General features: G+C 40.5%; 1 protein-coding gene across 12 annotated transcripts in view; it reads left to right on the top strand.

Annotated features, from left to right (window-relative positions):
• LIMCH1 (LIM and calponin homology domains 1) overlaps positions 1 to 20,244 on the top strand; it is a gene marked incomplete at its 5' end in the record, with an annotated part of 329,460 nt that overhangs the window by 225,695 nt on the left and 83,521 nt on the right. For 8 of the 12 annotated variants that reach the window (XM_080656359.1, XM_080656356.1, XM_080656358.1 and 5 more), the window contains 4 exons: positions 4,846 to 4,952; positions 10,343 to 10,373; positions 12,544 to 12,654; positions 18,918 to 19,113. In XM_080656359.1, coding sequence (XP_080512485.1) covers positions 4,846 to 4,952; positions 10,343 to 10,373; positions 12,544 to 12,654; positions 18,918 to 19,113 — 445 coding nt within the window. Of the gene's footprint in view, positions 1 to 4,845; positions 4,953 to 10,342; positions 10,374 to 12,543; positions 12,655 to 18,193; positions 18,520 to 18,917; positions 19,114 to 20,244 lie in introns of those variants that run through there. The other 4 variants (XM_080656352.1, XM_080656361.1, XM_080656362.1 and 1 more) reach the window with 2 other exon arrangements.

The following is a 20,244-nucleotide window of genomic DNA, read 5'->3' as shown; positions in this document are numbered from 1 at the left end:
TAAGGCTGAGTGGGACTCTACCTAGAGTCCTTCTGATCCAAAGCTGTTATGCTGTGTTCCTTGATAAATTTGTTGTTCTCTCGCTTTTATTGTCTAATTTGAAGTCACACCTCTGTTTATATGTATCTTGAACTATTCCAGCTACTTAATGGATCATGAAAATTAATCTTGAAGATAAGAGACTTTTTTTATAAGTCCTTATTCTTTTACCTATTAGGAATTTGTTGGTTTCTTTTTGTTTTTTTTGTGGGTTTTTTTTCATTCTTATGAGTACTTAGAACTTAGTACTTACTTTATTCTAAATATTTAGTAAGTTCCCACTATATGCTAAGGACACTGCTACACTCTGGAGATAAAGATCCTCCTGGGCCTTCCTACATCTTGTCTTTGGAGTGAGATGGGAGGGGAGCGAAGTACAAGGACTTATTCAGGGAAGAGGTCCCGGGGAGGGTGGAAAGCCCAGACCTCAACCCCGGGCCCCTGGGGAATATTTTCATACACACTGCAGGCCCACAGGTTAATGAAATGGGAAACCACAGGGCCAAGAAGAAGACGGAATTAATGCATGCTAGTTACATAAACAGCAGTATAAATCCATATATTCATATGAGTCTAGCACAAAATGGACTCTATTAGGAACTGTATGTTACACATCTGTGTTGGATGGAGACTCGTGTTACAGTGTTTCCCAGTTAGCCAGAAATGGTCACTTTCCATCAGCAGTACTTAAACATTTACCTCAGTGACTTGGCAATAGTTGTCTCGGAGGTGACTGAGTTTTTCCCTTGAATTTTATGAAACTGGCTTTGCTAGTGAAGTCGTAACTCCATGTAGTTGAATAAATTTCTACAAATGTAAAAAACCTTTTTCCAAAAAAAATTTTTGAAAATTTTCAAATGTACGGAAAAGTCCAAAGAATGGCATGGTGTATGCCTGCATAACCACTTACCTGCAACAGGGCTGGTGGGCTCCACTCTGGGCCCAATCCAGCCCACCGCCTGCTTTTGTAAATAAAGTGTGTGCGAGTACAGACCCTCCCGATTGTTTATGAATTGTCTGGCTACAAAACAGAGGTGAGTCTCAGTCAGAGACCACCACAGGCCCACACAGCCATGCTTACTATCTGGCCCTTTACAGAAAATGTTTTCCGATCTCTGATCTAGATTCACTAATTGTTGATCTTTTGCTGTATTTGCTGTATCTCCTTTTCCATGTCAGGCCCACATTCATTCATATTCTCTCTCTCTCTCTCTCTCTCTCTCTCTCTCTCTCTCTCTCTCTCTCTCCCTCTCTTATATGCATGCACACAAATACATTTTTGACCATGAACCATTTGAAATCATGTTACAGACGTTATGATAACTCATCCCTAATAATTCATATACTTGCTTAAAAATAAAGGCATTCTCCTTGGCTGGTTAGCTCAATTGGTCGGAGCATCATTCCAATATGCCAAGGTTACAGGTTAAATCTACAGTCAAGTCACATATATATAAGAAGCAACCAATGAATGCATAAATAGGTGGAAAAACAAATCAATGTCTCTCTTCTCTCCCTCTTCTTCTCTCTCTAAAATCAATCAGTCAATCAATCAATCAGTTGAGGCATTCTCTCATATAACCACAATCTCGTCGTCATCATGTCTAAGGAAATTAACATTCAATCAAAACATCATACAACATATAGGCCATATCTAAATTGGACTTTTATAGCCTCAATTACTTTTTCTTTTTGGATCAAGGATCCAGTCAAAGCTCATAGATCATGTTCAGTCATCATGTGTCTTTAATGTCCAATTTTGCTTTTTCATGACATTGACTTTTTAAAAAAGTCTTAAAGAACTTCTTTTGAAGCCCTACAAAATCAGAATAGGTTTGTAATAATATTACATTAGTAAGAGTTGAATATAATGGTCATTATCATAAATCAGTGTCTTCCATTTCTCCCTTGGAAATGAGCTGCTGTTGTACTGCTTGGCTTCTGAAACTAAAACACTAATATGCACGTTTTGCTTGGAATTGTAAATGTGGAAAAATCGCAGTGTGAAGAGCAGGGCAGCTGGGAATTTGCGAGTTGCATTTTATATAATTAAAGGCACAGTGCTTCCTGCCTGCTCTGGTGGCGGCCCCTGTTAGCTCTTGGCTGGAGGGTTCTTCCTTCTGGCTTTTCTCCTGACTGGGGTCTGGCTCCCGTCCAGCGTCATTAGGTTGCAGCAAGAAGTTGGAAGGAGACCTGCAGTTATTTAAATCTCCCAGCCCAAATTGGTCAGCCTGGCTGGTAACACAGTGCTTTTGTGTTTGCAATCTGTGTGCTGAATACAGCGTGGTGCTCAGACATGCATCTGGGCATCTGGGTATGCATATGAAAACGTGCCTCCTCACCTTTCTTGAGAACAAGAGATGCCCCACTCATGTGCTTCCTATGGAACCACATGGTAGTTACAGGTCTGGTCCTCTTATTGTGCTTGCAAATGATTCCTAGAGAGTACCAGGACACACCCTTTGCTTTGCTCCAGGCTGGAAGCCCTCACAGCTCACAGACCAACCAGAAATACACCCTAGAAATATGTATCCAACCAGTTGAATGCCCTAGAAAAAAAAACTTACCTGAATATAGATAAATCTTTGGACATGGGAGGGAACATAGAAAAACTCCAAGGAGAAATTTGATCATTTTAAAATGTGAAAGGTAATTGAAGGAGAGACTGGTCCGGTATAGATGACTTCAGAATATGACCAGCTCATTGTTAGTCTATAAGAGGCCTTCTGAATGACACAGGTCTTGTGAATGATCGCCCATCTTGCCTGCTGAAAAAAATCCAGGGACACCAGAAAGAACACATTCTGGGAAGGGCCATGGCGGAAAGTGAGACTCTAGTCTCTCCTCATTGGTCTCTCTGTCTCCTATCTTGTTCTTTTTAAGTCCTTCCTTCACCCTGTCTACCTCTCCAATCATCTTCTTCTGCTGCAGATCCAGGCATTCATTTCTCAGATCCCAGCCCCTCTGTGACTTTCACAAGCTGCCTTCCAGGGTTTTCAAGGCCCTCTTTGAGCAGCCCTTGACTCTGTAGCATCATCTTCCTTGGGTGCTGACCTCAGATTTTATGCTTGAGTTCCTCATATATGCCATGTTGTTTTGCAGCTCCATCCTTTGTTGGCGGTGTGAACTTAGACAAGGTGCCTAATAGTTCTGTGCCTCCAACTGCTCATCTGTAAATGAGGATGAAAGCTCTTGGGAAAATGCTTAGCATATAAAAAGGACTAAATAAATATTAGCTGTTTATTGCTATTGCCCTTGTTGTTTTGAGCCTGGGTATATTAATCTTCTTTATTGCTGCATAGAAAATTACTACAAATTTAGCGCCCATTTAAATCAACACCCAATTATCATCTTAGGTTCTGCAGTCAGAAGAATGGACATGGCATGACTGGGTTCTCTGCTCAGGATCTCACATGGCTGAAATCATGGTACTGGGGGGGGGGGGGGTGGCTGAGGTCCTCGTTTAGCTTCACCCAAGCCTCTCCAAGCTCATGTGGTTGTTGACAGAATGCATCTCCTTACAGCTTTAAAACACATGGCCACCAGGAACCCTGACTTTATCTGCCTTTAAAAGCTCCTCTGAGTAGGTCAGACCCAATCAGATGATCTTTCTTTTGATTAACTCAAAGCCAACTGGTTAGTAACATAGCCACAGAGTGATTGATATCTCTTTACATTTATGGTTCTACTGGTACTCCAGGGGAGCGGACCATACACGATATGTACACTAGGAAGTGGGATTCTTGGGGGTCATCTTAGAATCCTGCCTACACACTGGATAGTTGGGTAGACCCCTGCTTTCTGTTCGCTTTGTTGAACTGCACTTGGGTGAATACATGATTCAGTAACTACCACCATCATTTCAGATTTTTGTAGCATCTTTCTTACAGTATTCAGATGGATTGACATGATCTGGCTTCTGGACCCAACCTTTATCATTCCTCTTCTATAACTTTTACTAACTTGCAAGGCCAGCTATCATCAGAAGTCTCTCAGGAAGAGAACAGAACCTTGTAACTGCTGAACCTGCTGCTAACACCCCGGACTTCCAAAAGGATGGCCCACAACTGCAATCCCTTCCAAAGCCATTTGTTCATTTTTAATGACTCCCAACAGATGATGACCCAAATCCTCCTTGATTGTCAACGGTGCCTGCTACTCTGCCAGTTCAAAGTATATTTGTACCTGTGAGAGGCAAAATGTTTTCACTAGGAGGGTCTTTTGCATTATTTTCAAAGGCTTTCCTTGCTCCTTCCATCTTCCCAGTTAAGTTTAGATTTTTCCCATTTAATTCCATTTATGTCCACAAAAAGGTATTAGCAGTGAAAAACAACTGATAAAGAATGTATTTTAGAAGATCAATTAAAAAACAAAACTCATTGAAGATGACACTCTGGCACTAAAACCAATTTTTAATATAAATTTTGAACCAGATTCTAGGCGATAAGATATGGACAAAACTTCACAATAGGGAATATCTGGTTTTGGGTATGGTTCCTCCAAAAGATGCTAAGTTCTGCTTTTCAATGATATTTTACTTGCAGTTTTACAAAAATGTGTTAAGGTAAAGGGGAAAAATGAATTTGACATGGCTGAGGGTTTAAAAGTTTGACATGTCTGCTTACTCCAGCAGAGTATCCTAACAAAGTATGACTTTTTTTAATCCAGCAAGCCAGGATTTAGACCTGACTCTTGCTGCCTTCATGACTGCCGACCCTCCAGTAATTTGGACTATTAAAGAGAAGGGGCTGGTTCATAAAGATAAAATGAAGTAATACAGACTTGAATTTATTTTCTTCCTCCCAGGACAATATCATCTTATTCTTGAGAGGTTGTAAAGAGCTCGGCCTTAAAGAATCTCAACTTTTTGACCCTAGTGACCTACAGGATACATCCAACAGGGTAGCAGTCAAGTAAGTAACACACGATTTATGTTTAAGGGAAACCCGTTTATGGTTTGATTTGTAGTTTTGTGATGATGTTTTAAGCTTTAAGAGGCAGAGAATTGGGCATGCCTCATAAAATAAAAATGTAAAGGTAAAAATCAGGCTTTCAAATCAAGACACATTGACCTTCCCTCTGTGTATAGCTTTCATTCTGATTAAATAGAATTTTTTGAAATGCAAGTATCACTCCTATAGAATTAGGATATTAAAGAGAGGGAGAAAAATATTAGGTGAAACTTAAAGGAGGGGAAGGCAAGAGAGAAATATGCACAGAATCTGTGTGTATTAGACAAAAAGCTTTTATTGGCTCCATTTGGGCATTTGAATAGGCTCTTGGAAGACTGCAAACTTGGTAAACAGACATCAACTCTGTTTATTATGCAAAGAGCGCGCAATAGATCATGGAGAAATCTCTTCTTCTTTTACATTTGTAATTGTTTTCTCATATGTGTCAATGATCAAATTCTTTGAAGATGGATCATTGGCCATTTAGCTATTGTTGACTGTATCTACTCAATGAGCCATGTTTGGGCCAAAGAATTCTTGGGAAAGAATGTCAAAGTAAAAGAAAAGGCAATGTGTTTCTCTGTAAAGAAACAGATCGTGACCAGTGTAATGAGAAAAAACGTCCTTATGACTCTACAGATTTCGCATAAAACATTTTTCACTTTAGTCAAAGAATATATGTCATGGATATACTTTGTTAATAACCTTAATTACATGGGAAGAATCTGTGGATTGGCTGCACTTCTTTTGGTTACTTTTGGGTTATTTTATCATAGAAGAACAGAAAAGGGGAGAAAAGCCAAAATTCGGAGCTGTTAATTTTATACCATTTGACAGTATTGATTTTTTTTTTAATGATGGGGGAAAATGGAAACTACTGAATGAAATCCAGTTAGGAAATTATATTGGATTTTATTATTTGCAATGGGAAATAAGGGGGATTCAGCCATGATTGATTACATAAAATCATTCCTCTGTTGTTAATGTGTCATTCTTTAATATTTCTCATAGGAAAATGTTGGTTAAGGACAAAAATAACAGAATAAAAATTATGATATTTGAATGTGGAAACCACCATAAACCTCATCTCAGTCATTATATTCTCCATTTGTTATTGTACCCAGCCTCTATAAATCACTGTTCATTTTAGGAAATTGTTCCAGGTTCTGCCTCATCTCACATTTTGTACTTTCACCTGGTGGCAAGTGACCAAAAACAATATTAACTGTGCAACATCATAATAATTAGTCACACACACATTGCTTGGGGGAAAGTTCACTTTGACATATTTATTCATTTATTAGAGCTACTTTAAATCAATGTTACTAAACCAGAAGAATTCTGAGATTGGTTTTGGAAATTCAGAACTCTTAGCACCTTTCTTGTTACCGGCAAAAAAAAACGGGCATCAGGAAGTTGGGTGTTTAGCCCTCCATCTGCTTCTCTCTAGTTCTGTAATTCTAGTTCTGTAATTCTTGTTTCAATAGGGTTTTCCTTTAAAAAATAAAATAAAATAAGTTTTTATTGATTTCAGAGACAGGAAGGGAGAGGGAGGGAGAGATGGCAACATCAATGATAAGAGAGAATCATTGATCAGCTGCCTCCTGCACGCCTCCTAGTGGGGATCGGGCCCACAACCCAGGCATGTGACCTGACCTGACCAGTAATTGAACCATGTCCCCCTGGTTCATGGGTCGATGTTCAACCACTGAGCCATACCGGTTGGGCTGCCTTTTCATCTATAAAATGAAATTGGACAGATGTTTTCTCAGGTATAATTCTAGCTAAATTTTTCTCAGTACAGATCTGAGAAGACAGTTAACCAACTTCTGAAAAAAAAAGAGACTTTAATTCGAGACTTTAATTTAGAAAGCAACCTAAAGAGGGAAAGTCACTTAGACCAATGGTACACAGACATAGTCACTTCTCAGTTACTGTCGCATCTTCCCCTTCTTTTCTCTGTCCTTTTCTTTATCTTTCCCCTCTGCTTCTTTTCCTCATCTTCTCTTCCCTGTGCTTCCCTTCCCTTCTTTATCTTGTCTTTCAGTCTGTCTTCCCTTTTATATTTCTTCTACTTATTTTCTCCCCTTTTTCATTTTTCTTTCACTTGAGCATTCATATTCTCTTTAGGAAATACTTTTCCATCATCTTCTCCTATGACACTATCGGTTTTCATTCATTCATTTAACCAGTCTTTACTGAGCAGCTACTCTGTGTCAGGTACTTTCCAGTCACCAGAGAACCGGAATGGTGAATGCCTCCTGTTCACATGGAATTTACTCCCAGTATCAACAAATGAGAAATAACTAAGTAAATAAAAAAGATAATGACAGGAAGCAATAAGTGCTGAGGAGAAAAAATAGATAATGTAAAGGATAGTGACTATTACACAAATGGATATATCAAATCACTATGTGGTAAACCTTAAACATATATAGTGTTATATGTCAATTGTAGTGCAATAAAACTAGGGGGAGGGGAGGGAAGAAGAAGAAAGATAGTAGTAAGTCCATCTGTGGTCAAGAATAGCCTCTCTGAGGAGACAGCATTTCAGCTGTGGGCTGAGACATGAATGGGAAGTAAGAACCAGCCATGCAAAGATCTGTAAGGCATGGAGTGTAGAGGAAAGGCTGGGGAAGAGGAAATCAACTTGATGCTTAAAAAGACAAGTAGCCAGCCCTAGTCATTTTGGCTCAGTGGATAGAGTGGCAGCCCACGAGTTTGATTCTGGTCAAGGGCACATTCCTCGGTTGCAAGCTTGATCTGGGGGATCCCTGGCCCTGGGCAGGGTGCATGTGGGAGGCAACCAACCAATGTGCCTCTCTCACGTCGATGTTTTTCTCTCTGTCTGTCTCTCCCCCTCCCTTCCACTCCCTCTAAAAATCCATGGAAAAAATACCCTCAAGTGAAGACGAACAAAAAAGAAAAGTAGCCAGTGTGGTAAAGGGGTACTGAGCAAGGCTGAGCGTGATGCAGTCCACAAGCCTGGGAGGATCCTGAACTTGGAATACTTATAGAGAAAATGTTTTATTTCACTGAATGAATATTTAGAACAGAAATCATTTCATATGAAGATTATGACATAAATTCATTGACAGTACTTAGAAAACCATTTCTAGTTTTAGTGAGGAGCGGGGCTTTCTGCTTATGACTTTTCCGTAAATGGCGCTGGTTAATTTGGCACTGTGCGTGAGACATTTGCACCAGACACGGGCTTTAAAGCTCTCGGAGGTTCCAGTAGAACTGCTGTGTTTCTCTACTTTCTCCTCTGAGAGATGAGCTGAACATTCGCAGCGATGGAGAACCACCCCGCTGACACCAATTAATGCCATAAGCGATAAGTTATAGGGGTAGATCCCACAGAGGACATATTGATGCTTTTCTGAAATTTTTTTTAAGAAAACACTCTTGAGTTTTCATGGTAGGTAATTTTTTTAGTTTTTTTTTTTTTTTTTTTTTTTTGAGAAGTAACTTGAGTAGACTAAAAAGGAAAAACCTGCAAATGATTACTGAATGTGTAATCTACCTATAATGGATGCCAGACAACCTAGATGGGGAATGAAAGCACAGTCCAAAGGGCAGGCAGCAAGAATCATTCCAGGGAATCGGAGCGACTGGATGAAAATGAGGAAAGGCTTTCCATTGCTCCTGAGTATTTACTTGCAGAATTTGGAAGCATTTTCACATTACTGTTTGCCGTGTGGAAGTCGTTCAACAGCTATTCTGTGAGCTCCTACTAGGTGCGAAGCGTGATTTTTTAAGAACTGGGTAGCAGTTTTAATTAATGTACTTTCATTGTCAATGAAGAAAAAGTTGTGTGTTCCCTGTTCTTAACTTGTTTTTCATACAAATTTCAAATCCTTTATAGATTTTTTTTATTTTCATCTGTTTCTTTTGTTAAACTTTTTAAAAATCCTAGCAAATATCTGACATAACATTTTTTCTGTTAAAAGGAGGGAACAGGAAAAAATTCTCTTAATCGAATCCAAATTGGACCAATGCTTCTTTTAATCCAGGTCCCTATTGATGGGTTTATCTTAGTATGTACTACTTCGTTTTCTAGTTCCTCAAACTTCAATGGACTTAAAATCGTGTACCTAGTCATTGACATGTACTTTGGAACAGAATATGCAGCAATGAAGTGGTTGGAGTGTAAAAACTTAAAGGCGTTATTGACTGGCTTATACAATAGTATTACATTCTCCCTCCTGTCCCCCCACTTGTGGGGAAAAACAGTATTTGTTTTTCCTGGCATTTATTTGTTGCCATGTTAAAGAAACTTTGGAATAATTTTAGAGAAATTTTTATATTTCACTGTATGGATATTTAGAAAGTTCCACCAGCTAGCTTATTTGTTTATAGTTTGAGAATAAATATTTATGTATATTTAAGAATGCATGCCGAAACCGGTTTGGCTCAATGGATAGAGCGTCGGCCTGTGGACTGAAGGGTCCCGGGTTCGATTCCGGTCAAGGGCACGTACCTTGGTTGCAGGCACATCCCCAGTAGGGGGTGTGCAAGAGGCAGCTGATCGATGTTTCTCTCTCATCGATGTTTCTAGCTCTCTATCCCTCTCCCTTCCTCTCTGTGAAATATCAATAAAATATATAAAAAAAAAAAAAAGAATGCACGTGTGTATAGTTAAACATAACATACATATTTTCTTGCTTGTGGCTAGTTCCCAACACTATTTATTTCCGTAAGAGAAAAGGACAAATATTTGGATATTACTGCTTCTTGTACATATCTTTTCAGGTCTATTAATTAAGGTTTTAGACCTTTGTTAAAAGTACTTGTATGAAAAAAATTTGAAAGTGCAGTCAGATATCCATTTGACAGTGGTTTATAATCAAGGCAAAATTTTACTTTAGCAGTTAAACTTGGAGAATCTATAATAATGAAAGTGTAATGTGCTAATTAGACTGGACGTCTTTCTGTCCTTCCGACGAAGGTGGGGCTGCGAGGGAAGCACGGGTCCTGGGTGCCAGAGGGAAGCCGGTGCTGGCAGCTGGGGCAAGGAAGGCCTACTCCTGCACGAATTATGTGCATCAGGCCTCTAGTACAAATATAAACAGTCTTGGGTTTAAGTGGAATTCTTTATTTTCCAAATGGTAAATAGTCCTAATGTTTTCATGGTGCACTATGAAACTTCAAGCCCACCTTGCATTTTCTAAATAATTCTACTTAGTACCTGAAATAATAATTATAAGTCTTTAAAATACTGTATTTTCCTGGTTTTATTGTATTAGTTAATTCAAGTACGGTACATCTTAGAAGTATGTGTGTAAGGAAAAATCACAGTGAAGAAACTACTGTTCTGATCATATTTTCTTTTCCTTTTCCTTAATTAGGAGCCTTGATTATAGTAGGAAGCTGAAAAATGTAAGTGTTTTAACTTCACTTTCCCACCTTACTCTTTCTGAACTTTGATGATTCAAGTGTAACATTTAGTTCATACATCCAGTGTCTCTCCTATGCTGTTCCAGAAAGAGTCCTAGAAAACGAGTATATGTGTCTCTGATAGAATAATTAATGACTATAATAGAAATACAAGTGGTAGTTGGGGGGGGGGTCTTTTTAATTAAAGAAGTGCTCAATCCAGAAATGAACAAATGAAAGCCTGTGCTCTGGTTGTGATTCAGTTTCTTAAACACAAGACGATGTCTCAGCAGTGACGTTAGTTCCTGGCTGCTGGTTGGCATGTTTGGGATTATTAAATTAAGCAGTTGGGCAAATTGTTTCAGGGAGAGATCAGCACAATGTGAATAGTGTTGACTGACATGGGCCTGTACTTTTTTTCTCCTACTAATCTTCTGAAGTTTTATTAGTATTTCCCAAAATCAAGTTTTTGGAGTTAGATCTTATTTTCAAAAGGCAAGCATATTACTGCTCTTTTATTTTTTGTTTTATTTTTCTTTATTTTATTTTATTTTATTTTATTTCTTCCCATCACCATTTATTTTCCTTATACGCTTGTCCACCTCCACCTACTTCCCTAACCCCTGCAATCACCACACTGTTGTCATGTCCATGAGTTCTTTCTCTTTTTTCCCCCTCTTTTTGCTTAATCCCTCCACCTTCTCCCCTTATTATAAGGTTAAATTGAGGAATGTAAGAAATGACCTTCTGCATATAAAATAGAAAACTAAGCTATGACCCCCTCTTTTTTTAGTTTCTAGTGTGCTATGATATTTGATTGACAGTCTTGTCTTATCTTCTTTTTGTTCTTCTATAAAACTAGGGCTATATGCCACTTTCCATCACACAATTTTAAACAAATCAGAGAACCTATCATCTCAAACACAAGACAGTTCTGTTTTCTCTTCTCCTATTACACCTTTCAGGATAGCCTCATACTTGTAGCACACATTAGCTTATGCTCCTAGTTAATGTCCTGACATTTGGAATTGTCTGTTCTCTAGAAATTCATTTGTAAGTAATCAATTAGAAAAAAAAAAAAAAAAAGACTTTCTGGAAGTTTTGAAGGATTCCTGAAGTAAAATTTTTCCACAGCGGTAGAAAACCAAATCATAGCTAAGCATTGACGGCACATTACTCTATTTGGGGCTTCTTGTCATCTGGACCCATGTACCCATAACATTATCCAAAGCATTTTCTGGCCTAGCAAGTAGAGAGGGACAATAAGTACTCCCCAGCCTGGATGAAGCAATAAATTCGAATGGGAAAATGAAATAATAGTCTTAGCTTTTCCATAAGCTTCAGATCCCAATAATTCAGTGTTAAGGATTCATCTTCAGCCAACCCCTGCTGGATTTTATGGGACCGTTGGTGTAAAGAGCATTTACTTTTATAGACAGTTTCTTTGGAAAAACAGAACAAAGTAACTTAGGGCTGTAGCTTCAGACCATTGAATACTCACAGACATTCTTAAACATTCTTAAACATGTTGAATCTCTATGACCATTAAGATAGTTTAATTGGCAATAACCTTGTCCAGGCTAAATATTTCTCTTTTCAGATTAATTGGAGTCCACCTGTAACCCAAGACTAGATATCTGCACATAGTATTCTTACATTGTTTTCTTCTGACTTTAGTTAGACATGTTGTGTTGATCTTGTGCTGGAAACCACTAATTAACCTTCATCACTTCTTTGGGATTTTTGCCAGTGATCGTAGCAGAACCTCTGTGCCCACAATTAGAAGGTGTAGGCCTTTGAAAGCACCTTTCTCACAAGGAACTGACAACCTAGTCATTACTTGCCAAGAGTTTCTGAAAAATTTTGCTTTCTAATTTTGAATATTTGATTATACAAAAATAATTTTAGACAATTTATTTTTTTTTCCTTCTTGCTGTCTTATAGATGAACTCTTCCTAAAACTGGAGTCTCATTTTAACTACTGAATCATGTTTGTGTTGACCGATACAGTATTAGGTTCTTATTGAAATGATTTACATTTAATGGTTACCTCATGGATGGAGTTTTCATAAATCAGTGGATTTCCTGTTGGTGGAACTTTATTGACTCCTTAGTTTAAAAGTAATTCTTGAGAGAAAACTCTCCCGCTCTTATGCATGGTTTTGTTTCGCAGGTGTTAGTTACCATTTACTGGCTGGGAAAGGCAGCAAATAGCTGTGCATCCTACAGTGGAACGACGCTGAACTTGAAGGAGTTCGAAGGCTTGCTGGCTCAGATGCGAAAGGTAACAGCTTTTCTTCTTTATCCCGTGAGGTTCAGACGAGGTGGGAAAGCAACCCATTTGCCTGTTTTTAAGATCCTTACAGTTCTGGGCAGTGGAATGGAACAGGCCAACAATGTCATGCACTCATGGAAACGGCCACTTATCATACCAATGATGTCCTAAACCAATGACATCTTCCTCTCGTGCATTCCACGCTCACCTGAACTTTTATACCAGTTGGAGAATGGGAGATCTGAGCTCATCCAACTTTAATTTCAAAAGAGCAGATTCAATCTGTCAATATATGGCTTTGTGTGCCAAAGAGCTCAGTGCTTGTTTTCTTGGGGGAATAATGCCTGAGTTAAACAAAATACAGCATTATACAAAAATGAAGACTTGTTCTGCACTTTTGTCCTAAAGGTCATTTTGCTTACCCATCAGGCCCTTGGTGTGGGTGAGGTTAACATCAGCCAAGTTCTTGCCTGGGCATTCACCCTGGACAGGCTCTGGGTAATTAGACACATTCTCTTCTAAGATGTACCTTTCATGGCCATTGTAGTTGAATAAGCTGGACATTTGGAAAACATTTTTGACAACATTTAAAGCTTTATTTGATTATGGGAAAGACCTATGGTAAGAATTTGTCAAGGAGACAGTGAGACGTTTTATGTGTGCCTGCCTGTGGGTTCCTTTTTAAGGTTCAGCAGTATAGATGAACTCACTCCAAGTGCTAGGATATAGTATTACCTGGGAGAAGCCCCACCCAGCCAGCCTCAGTGAGTAGGTGAGGCTCATTTGTCATCAGTAGCATTCACGGGTTCTGGATAAGGCCCACATTGTGCCACAAGTCAACTGAGGCTTTGCTCTTCTTTTTTCTCCAACATGCAAACTAACTGCACTAAGGAGACCTCACTAAGGGACAGTCCGTGCTTTAAAAAATTTTTTTTTAATACTGAAAGCAAGAATACCTAAACTTTCTAATAATGTTGTCTTCTTTCCTTGAATTAAAGCTAATTGCCCTCACAGTTCTCATTTGCCTGGAGCCAGTCTGGCTCGCATGTTCATATTGGTTGTAATACATATAATCAATGTTTTAAAGTTAAATTAATTTTTAAAAATAAGACAAACACACCCACTTCATTAAGTACAATGCATTGTTTCTTAGTGTTTCTTAGCTCTTTTTTGTCCTTTAATTTTTTTTATCGAACACTCTAGTTAGAGAAAGTGCAAATCCAGTACAGACCCAGTCAGGAGTTGTGAAATCTAAATTCTTTATATATATACTAGAGGCCCGGTGCACAAAATTCGTGCACAGGCGGGGGGGGGGGGAGGGTCCCCTCAGCCCAGCCTGCACCATCTCCAATCCAGGACCCCTCGGGGTATGTCCGGCAGTCAGACATCCCTCTTACAATCCTGGACCACTGGCTCCTAACCGCTCACCTGCCTGCCTGCCTGATCGCCCCTCACTGCCCCCCCTGCAGGCCTGGTCACCCCTAACTGCCACCCTGACAGTCTGATGACCCCTAACTGCCTCTGCCTGCTGGCCTGATCGCCCCAAACTGCACCCCCTGCCGGCCTGGTTGCCCCATGCAGCCTGCTGTTTGGTCATTTGGTCGCCCCCCACTAACCCCCCTGCTTCCCTGGTCGCCCCATGCAGCCCGTTTGGTCGTCCGTTCGGTTGCGATGGTTGCTTAGGCTTTTATATAGATAGATTAAATTTGGAATGGAATAATGATAAGAGTCATCTCTTTTAAACCACATATTTAAAAACTCTGCCTCAGTTGCCATTGATCTTAGAAGATTCTCCTGGAATCTGGTTTCTTCTTGTTATTGCCATTTCTTACCCCTAGTCCAGCTCCTCTACAATCTGAGCAGTTATTGGTTTCTTCAGCTTAGCTTGGCTTTCTATTGAGATAATTGGTTATTTCACTTGCCTTGAAATGGCCTGTTATTGTGAACAGTTGTTGCCTTTTTAATGAATATAGATAATGTCACAGGATATGGGAGAGTAGTTAGTATCACTGGACAAAACATGACATAACTAAAATGGCCAGCTGTGGTAGTCCCAGGTTTCTACATAGAGAGTAACTGACCTGAACTCCACAGGTCTACCCAATACCTGGAAATATTAGTTTATCTGGAATATATATTATTTCATTTTCTCAATTAGGATTGGTTTCGACTGGGAAATGCAGGAAAGTCTAACAGTAGCTTTAGTAAAATAGAATTTTATTTTGAAGTCACATAAATGAGGTCTGGATATGAGCAGTCCAGGGCTGGTATGGGCTGGTGATCTTCAGGGACCCAGGCTCCTTCCATCTTTTTGCTCCATCATTTTCAACCCATGGCTCCTCACCTGCTGATTCAAGATGTTCTTCTAGCTCCTTGTCCAGAAAAGCAGGGAATTCTTCCCCCTAGTCCCGGCTGTAAAATTCCTAAGGGTATACTCTGACCCAATATGGGTCTTTTTTTCTGAACTAGCCATTTGACCAGGGCCAAGGGACACCATGACTGGCCTAAGCCACTACTTTTTCAAGGGGTATTAACTAGGGGGTCACATTAGAGAAGCCCAGACCTCTACTCAACAAACCACCACCATCAACTTCTCTTTCCTTAACTTGCCTTATTTTTCAATGACAACCCCCAACTTTGTATTCATTTTTTTCTGTTTATATTTTATCTTCCAAACTAGAACATAAGGCCCATGAAGATGGAGTATTTATCAGGTTTTCAGAATGTTGTGTCCCCAGCACTAGGAGAGTGTCTGGACACAGAAGATACTCAGCAAATATCCGTGGAATGAATAGGTTCCCCAACCAGAGTGTGATGGGTGGAGATGGGTCATCAGGCTGAAAAATTAGAACCTGAAAACCTCCAGAATAGGATTTAGCCACCTTATAAATCACAAAGGAAACAGAAAATGTTGGGTGGTAAAACAGAGGCATCTGGAGTTTCTCAGATACCATAAGTCAGTCATCTACCAAACACTCGCTGGTTCTCATTATCTCTGACAAAAAGGAATAAGAAGAGGACAGATGAGTGAAATAATTCAAAAATGTCATGGAAACTGGTTGTTCTCACCCCATTCATTAACACACTTTTACTGGAACAACTAGCAATTAGCACAATGGACAGATTGGAGTCTTATCTCCCTTCCCTGGAGTGCTCTCTGTGGAAGACAGGATGCTGCTGGGCTCCTAGGTGAAAGACATAGAGGGCATAACTAGACCCCAATCAAGGTGAATTTAAACTACGCCAGCCTTTGCGTTTGGTTTATATCTTCTACTCCCTCCCCAAAGCTTAACTCTAGGTGACGATGGAATCCAATACAATTGTCCATCTAGCTGATCTCTACCACTATATGTCTGGCTGAAGAACCAGCTTCTTGCTTCACCTCAATGTTCCACGGGACCAGCGTGGCCAAGGATGGTTTTCACTTTTCAAACTGGCCATGCCATCCAGCTTCCAGCTCTCACTTGATCCAAGGTTTTACTCTTGGCTCCCTACACAGTCATGAACAGGACAGTCTTCCTGTTTTTCTTTCCCACAACTAGCTGTGAGAAAGCAGCTGAGGTTCCAAGAACCATGCTGACTTTTTCTTCACTTCTCTTCTCCTGTGGTTTGTAGAGTAGGGGTGGGGGAAACATTTGGGCCTTTTGGAGAGACTTTTTGGTACTATTTTCTTGAAAATCCAGTTTTGTGATGCTGCCCCAAGAAGTTTATAAAATTTTGTCATTTCTAGTTGTAACGAGTGGCTCAGCTCCCTGAGTGTCTGCCCTCCCTATTGGGAAATGGGACCAAAGCATCTAAATACGGGATATAAATGAAGAAGGAGATAGGAGAGTTTCAGTGTGTATATAACTACATTTATAAGTTTTATGTGGTTTATATATTGCTACTTACATATACAGATGAATACATATTACTAATTATAACCATAGCTAACACTTGTGAGCACTTAGCATAGGTCAGGCATTTTTCTGAATGCTTTGCATATAGTAACATTTAACCATCCCAGCTATTCTGTGGGATAGGTTAGTTCCATTTTACAGATGAGAAAACTGAGAGTAGGCGCGGTAGAATAACTTGGCTAAGGTCATACATCTGACAAGGGGTGGAGCCAGGACTTAAACCCAGTCAGTCAAGCTTCCAAGACATGCTGATAACTTACTCTAAACTGCCCCAAACTGCCTCTCTCTTGCAATATTTATAGTTTGGGGACCTGGGCATAACCAGCACTTAGCGAAAAGACTTTATCCAGGGTAGCATCATCCACAGAGTAAGGAGATAGTGTCTAGTAATTGGAAGAGGCCATGATGCTGATGGTGGCAGCTGTTACTACACCAAAGTTGATCAAATGGGGTTAGGTTTACCTTGGGATGTAAAGACAGGGGTCTGTGTTGGGATCACAGCTTTGCTTTGCTGTGTGACCCCAGGTTACTTATTCTCTCTGATTCTTATTTTTCTCTTCTGTAAAATGGGGACAATGCTAACCACATCACTGGGGTGGGAGGATGGGAGGATTAAATAATATAACATATAAAAAACATCAAGCATAGCCCCAAACCTATAGTAAATATTCAATAAAAACAATGTTTATCCTTAAGCATTTGGCTTCTTCTCAGTGGATAAATAAAACAAGATAATTATTTGCCTTTCTTAAGAAATTAAATACAAAACCATATCCAAGTTAGATCTATACTGAAAAAGTTGGTCATGAGTTCTTCCTTTGCTGGACCTGGCTTTTGTTCAGGTCCTGGTTAACTTTTGACCTACAAGTGAACTACCTTCAGTTCCATAGCTGGAATGTCTGCCTTCCCCTGTAGCGTTTATGGGCTTAGACAACCTATTCTTCAGAGGCACTGATCAGATCCTCGGTGTGGAGGCTGCAGAGAGCTCCTCTCAGCCCTGCCCTTCTCCTCTCTCCCGTTGCCTTCTCCTGCGCAGAATCTGTGTGTGCCCTGTGAATTACAGCCACTCCACCCCCTCTGAGTGCCTCCCACTGGGGATTGTGTCAGAGGGTCTGGATATAATTGACAGAAGCAACCGGCAAAGGCACTTCCTACAAAGGCATTGACTCCAGTGGGCATATGAGCCAGTATAGACAGTTTCCAAAATCTCAGATATGGAGAATGTGTTTTTTTTTCTTTCCTTTAGGAATGTGGAGGGGGCTTTCCTGAGCATCCCAGGAAATCCACAGTGTGACATTCCAGTCTGCAGATGAGAACAATGTCATCTACAGCCCCGATTTTAAGCGGCCATTGGAGGGAGGGGGGGAGGGGGGAGTTAAATGGGGGTTTATCTTTGAGTGACCAGAGTTATTTTTGTTTTCGTCAGCCTGGACTATTGTAATTAATGCTAAGACACAGGCGGGAACAAGGCTTTTATTATAGTAGGCGGGTGAGGATGGCTTTGACTGACCTTTCTCCTGCTGGAGTTTCAGTGTTTTAGTATGTGCTGCTTGCGCTGAAAAGAATTTATAATCACAGGCTGTCAAAGACAGCCATTGTTCTCCCTGCTCTGAACATGTGGGTCAGCCACAAGTGCTCTCAGCTCCCCCAGCGCCAGGAGCTGGCCGAGAGCGAGAGCATGCCTGGATTCTTCTGAGGCATCAGGAAAAGCATTTTGCATATTTTCTTTGCCTTTTTTTTTTTTTTTTTAACTTTCTGCCTCAGAAAGACAGCTCCCTTTCAGAGCAGGAATTTCCCTTCAAGGTAGCAGGAGAGGGAAGCCCGCCGCTCCAGGATTTTACGGATCCGATTCTGTTGCAGCAACAAATGCTGCGTGCATTTGCCAGATCGCATAAACAGGGGCGATTGCACCGCTAACCTCGGGGCTCCGGCCCAGAACAGACATGCGGTTATGGATTCCGAAAGGCTGGTCAAGGTTAAGGTTTTAGTTTTCTTTCCTTTTTTTTGTTTTTTGTCTGTCATTGTATTCTTGTGAATTCAAACTTGATGATGTTTTATTTCCCTTTCCTTTTATTTTTTTTTTTTTTTTTTTTTTTTTTTTTTTAACATTGTGGAGTAGGAGTTCCTGGGGATTTTTCTTTCTTCAGGTGTGTGATTTTCTGGTTGGGAAAGTTGCAGCAGGGAAGGGTGGAAGAATGACATGTTGGCTTGTAGATGATCATCCATTCGATAACCGGTTGTCATAACCTGTTCTTACGGATGCTAGATGCAGGAACTTTTGGAGGCCACTGGAGACTGGTTTTCCTGTGATTGGAAGGCTCGACGTCTGTTGCTGTAATGTCTGTCGTTTTTTTATGTTTTATTTTTGGGCAGGAGACTGATGACATCGAGAGTCCTAAGCGGAGTATCCGAGACAGTGGTTACATCGACTGCTGGGATTCCGAGCGTAGTGACTCCCTGTCCCCCCCTCGACACGGCCGCGATGATTCCTTCGACAGCCTGGACTCCTTTGGCTCCCGCTCCCGGCAGACACCTTCGCCAGATGTAGTCCTCAGGGGAAGCAGCGATGGTAGGTGGGAGCCTTCCCAAACTGCACATCTTAGAATGAAACACAAACAGGGGCTGCCTTGTGGCCCACAGAGGGACTGGCGCTGGGGAGGAGGAACCTGTAACTTAAACTGGTAGAGGGAAAGTCTGCGAATGTTGTTTTTCGCCCTAGAATCTTGGTGGTCTTTGCCAGCAGTTCGTTTGAACATTGCGTCAGTGAGCATATCTCCTGTTGGAAAATGTGTGACATCATCCCTCCCTGGGTCTCCGTGAATCGAGACGCTGTGCAGACCATTAGCTCAGAAAGTGTGCCAAGGGTTTATTTCCTCCGGGTATGAGGAAGGGAAATGTTTGAGTGAGTACCACACTGCGCAAGTGAAAATGGACCGACTTCCAGCAAACTGGAAGCACACTGCACACACTGAACAAAGTTCTGAAGCCTGGGATTGTGAAACTTTAATTGGCACGGTTTTGGCGATCTGTTTGAGGGGTATGATACCCAACCGCTGACGAGAGCGACGCAGGTGGCCCTTATAGTATAGGGCACAAGCCAGACTGCCTTTTTCTGAGGCTGGGTTTGATTTGAACCCTGTGGATGTTATACCACCTGTAAGGAATGATCATTTTTCTTTACAAAAATGTATGGTCATGCAACCTGATATCAATTCAATGCATACTTTCCAGAAGCTGTTTACCTTAGTGTTTTGCACCTTTGTGCTTTTTGGAAAGGACAATGGCCTAGTTCTGCATGTACAGACCTGCAGACAGATATTAAAGCTGGTGGGAATTTTTTGTTTGTATTTTTAATAATATCTCTTGATGCTAATATTTCTAGAGACTTAAGCCTACTCTCCAAGATGAAAATTATCTTTTATAGCTAAAAGATTCAGCTATAAAATTCTGTTACTAAAATAGGTGGGTATTTAATGTATCCACGTTGAGTCAATAACTTTATGATTAGTGTCTCATTTAGTCCTCAGCACAGATTATGAGATACTCACAAAGTGTCTCACTTAGTCCTCCTATGGGGCTGAGGTACTCCTTCTTATCCATATTTGCAGATGTACCTTCCAGAGGTTAAGTAAACCTCCTAACATGGGTGAGTGACAAAAATTACTGTCAGTAAGTAGTGTAACGTAGGCTTCAGGAACTG

Source organism: Plecotus auritus (genome assembly GCF_963455305.1).
Source record: "Plecotus auritus genome assembly, chromosome: 1".
NCBI lineage: Eukaryota > Metazoa > Chordata > Mammalia > Chiroptera > Vespertilionidae > Plecotus > Plecotus auritus.
This window is presented reverse-complemented; position numbering and strand designations above follow the sequence as displayed.